Genomic DNA, 3,052 nt, shown 5'->3' on the forward strand with positions numbered 1-3,052 from the left:
AACAACCCAACACATTTATTCAAAAACAGTTATTTCAGTTAAGTTAAAATCCTATAATCAGGACAGCCACAATTCCAGTCACTTCGGTGCGAAGTGTAGATTTGTCAATAGCCACATCTGGATGCTGAACAAGCCATTGACTCCATAAAACTAAAACGGTCGCTCAGAGTGAACAGCATTTCCAAGCACTTCACAGTCACAATAGCAAAAAGCCTGCAGCTTTCCCATTTGGAGGGTCACATTTTCTACTCGGTTTCCTTCACTTACAAAGGCGAGCTGGCACAGCTGGGGGAGGGTCAGAAGGAGGAAATCAACTCCCTCTATCCAGGGAATTGCAGCTGTTATTACAAATGGCCCCGAGAGCCCATTATAAGCGGCTGTGTGAGACTGAGTATCAGGAGTGCCTGTTGTGCCTCTCTGGTCCCTCTCCCTGGCCCCTAGGATCCTCAGCGCCACTCCGCTTGAGTAGGGAAGCAGAGCCAAGGGGGAAGGGTGGTCCTCGGACCACTGTCTCAAGGCAGTTTCTGTGCATGCCGAGAGAAGGGTCAGGGTCGGTAGTCCCAGGCAGGAAAGATAGACACCCAACACCCCCGGAAGGTGGCGCGTGTCCTTACAGGACTCCAGCATTTGCAAAACAGCATGCTCTTCTCCCAGCAAGGCAGCTTGACTAGTCTCCGTTAGTGCCCCACAACACGGTGGGCACCCAGGAAACAGCGACCTTGAACCCAAGGAGGAACGGGTCGCCTTTGAAAACAGTGTAGGAAGGCGGGAGAGAGATCAATCCATGCTTCCCCATAGCCTTCCATCGCCCAACACCGCTCAATGCCGCCTCCCACCCCCACTCGTGGTACATTTTCTCAACACTCCGGTAACAGCAACCAGTTGCAAAACGGGGTAAAGACAGGAAAAAAAAAAACCATAACTTCTATTTAGCCTCAAGCGGGTCCTTTCATGGTACCGCATGTTTTACAATAAAACCAGCACCGCAGAATATATGAGACGGTCTTTTAACTGCCATAAAATTTTCAAGTGTAGTATTTTGGGGTGCTCCCCAATAGTATGTCCACTCTGGTCCCCCCCCCAACAAAGTGGATCAGGAAACAGCCCTGAAAAGTACAGCAAGTAACTGTGATCCTCGTCCTTCGTCTGGCTGATCCTGAGAGCAAGCACCATGGGCCACGTGGTTGCTGGTGCCCCGTAGAGTCTGCTTGGAATTGCAGCGTCCAGGTTGGATTACGCCAAAAAAGGAGTCCTGCTGACAGCCCGCGGTGCACTCAATAAAATCTGCTTTAAACAAGCCTAACTCCCGTATTTCAATTCAAGCAGTTTGGGGCTCTCGACCATGAAAATATTGGCGATTTTTCGGCTGTATTTCTTAGCTTATTATCCCGTTTTCAAATGTTCGAGTTTTCCACCAGTCCGGTGCAGTCCTGGGTGATTCCCTTCGTCCCCGGTTCCAGGCTGGTGCTGTGGCCACCCTGGTTGTTAGCTGCCAGGGACAAGTAGGTCGTCCCCAGTTCTGAGCCGCGCCCTCCTCGCGCAGGCGCCGGGGTCGCTGCAGGCCGCTCGAGGGCTCCGGGGTGAAGGCGGCTCGTGCACCGGGGCCGACAGAGGCCCGACGAACTGGTGTGCGGGAAGCTTTGCGTGTAGCTGTAGCCGTCGCGAATGGAGCCTCCGCACCGCCTCCTTGATGAGGTTTCCCGAGAGCACGAGCTGCTGCAGGAGCCGGTGCGGATCGTCGTCGCCGGTGCGGATCTCGGGCTGAGAGCCGCGTCGTTGTTGCAGGCGGCGGGACGCGGCTGCGCTCCGGAGCCAACCCCGCCGGCACGGGCCCGAAAGAGGCTGCGGGATGCTTGGCTTGCCGGTCCCCGAGGGTCCCTCAAGGCCAGGCTGCGGGGGCAGAGGGCACAGGGCGCTGGCGCCCCCGGCGAGCTCCGCCACGCAGTAGGGAGCCGCCCGACCCCGCACGCGCCCGCGCTCTCCTAGCACGCAGCGCACCGCCCCCGGGGGCGCCGGGTCCCCGGCCTCCGCAGGCGCGGCCGCTCGCAGCAGCCGCCTAGCCGGGGCCCGGGCCTTGTCCGCCGGCAGCGCCGCCACGACTCGCGGGGGCGGAGGAGGGGGCGGGGGACCCGGGGCAGCACACGGCGAGGCCGGGTCGTCGTGCGCCGCGTCCAGCTGCAGCGTCTCGCCGATCTGGGCGATGAGCTGGTCCACGTCGGCCGAGCCGCCCAGAGTCACCGACTGCTGCAGCAGAAGGAAGCTGTCGTCGTCGTCCTCCCCCTCCGCCTCGTCGCCGGCTTCCTCCTCCTCCTCCCTCCGGCACGGCATGGCCCCCCGCCCGGGCCCCCGCGGCTGTGCGGGCGTCGCTGGCGGCTCGGTTGCCCGCGGGCTCGGCGGGCCGCGGCTGGGGCGGGAGCGAGGCGGAGGCCGGGGCCGGGCCTGGGACGCGGAAGCCGGGGCCACCGGGCAGTCGCGCCGCGCGCCTTCCAGTCGCGGGAGCCGGAACGCTGCCGGCTCGGGTTGATTTGTAAACAATGGGTGACGTCGCGCGGCTCCTACCACTGCGCGCGGCCGGGGGATGCTGTGTCCTTGGCAGCGGGGAGCCTACTGGGCCAGAAGACTGAGTGTAACCTGACTGCCCCCGAGCCTCTTGGCCGTGTCTGCTGTGTGCGGGGATGTATTGGGAAGCTGATTCTGGTTCGCTCAGCCGGGCCTAATTGTCATTCCTCAAGATGGACACCTTGGGGGACTCGATTGGTTTCTTCCACACACAGTCACTTCCACACACTTACACCTCCACACACTCCCCTCAACACGTCAAGTGGTTTGGTTTAGGCTGTGGCTTTTTTTTTTTTTTTTTTTTTTTTTTTTTTAAGGTTCAGGTGCCAGCGTCAGGCGAGCATGGAAAGAAGAGGGGGCGAGGCTAGGAATTGATGTGACGATTAGGGAAAGGACGTTGTCAAAGATGGAAAAAAGATCCTGCTGTCTGATATGGATGGCCGGGTTGGAAACTGCGGGGGGGGGGGGGACGGCCACAGATTAGTGTTTCTTG

The 3,052-nt window shown here is 59.7% G+C and overlaps 1 protein-coding gene across 1 annotated transcript; it reads right to left on the reverse strand.

Annotated features, from left to right (window-relative positions):
* Frat1 (FRAT regulator of WNT signaling pathway 1) lies at positions 1 to 2,633 on the reverse strand. The gene has a single exon (XM_041661800.1). It carries the CDS (start codon positions 2,326 to 2,328, stop codon positions 1,486 to 1,488), a length of 843 nt encoding a protein of 280 aa, XP_041517734.1. The 5' UTR covers positions 2,329 to 2,633; the 3' UTR covers positions 1 to 1,485.
* Positions 2,634 to 3,052: the final 419 nt, after the last annotated feature.

Source organism: Microtus oregoni, unplaced genomic scaffold, assembly GCF_018167655.1.
Source record: "Microtus oregoni isolate MIOR12 unplaced genomic scaffold, Mior012 000012F_ref0000307, whole genome shotgun sequence".
Taxonomy (NCBI): domain Eukaryota; kingdom Metazoa; phylum Chordata; class Mammalia; order Rodentia; family Cricetidae; genus Microtus; species Microtus oregoni.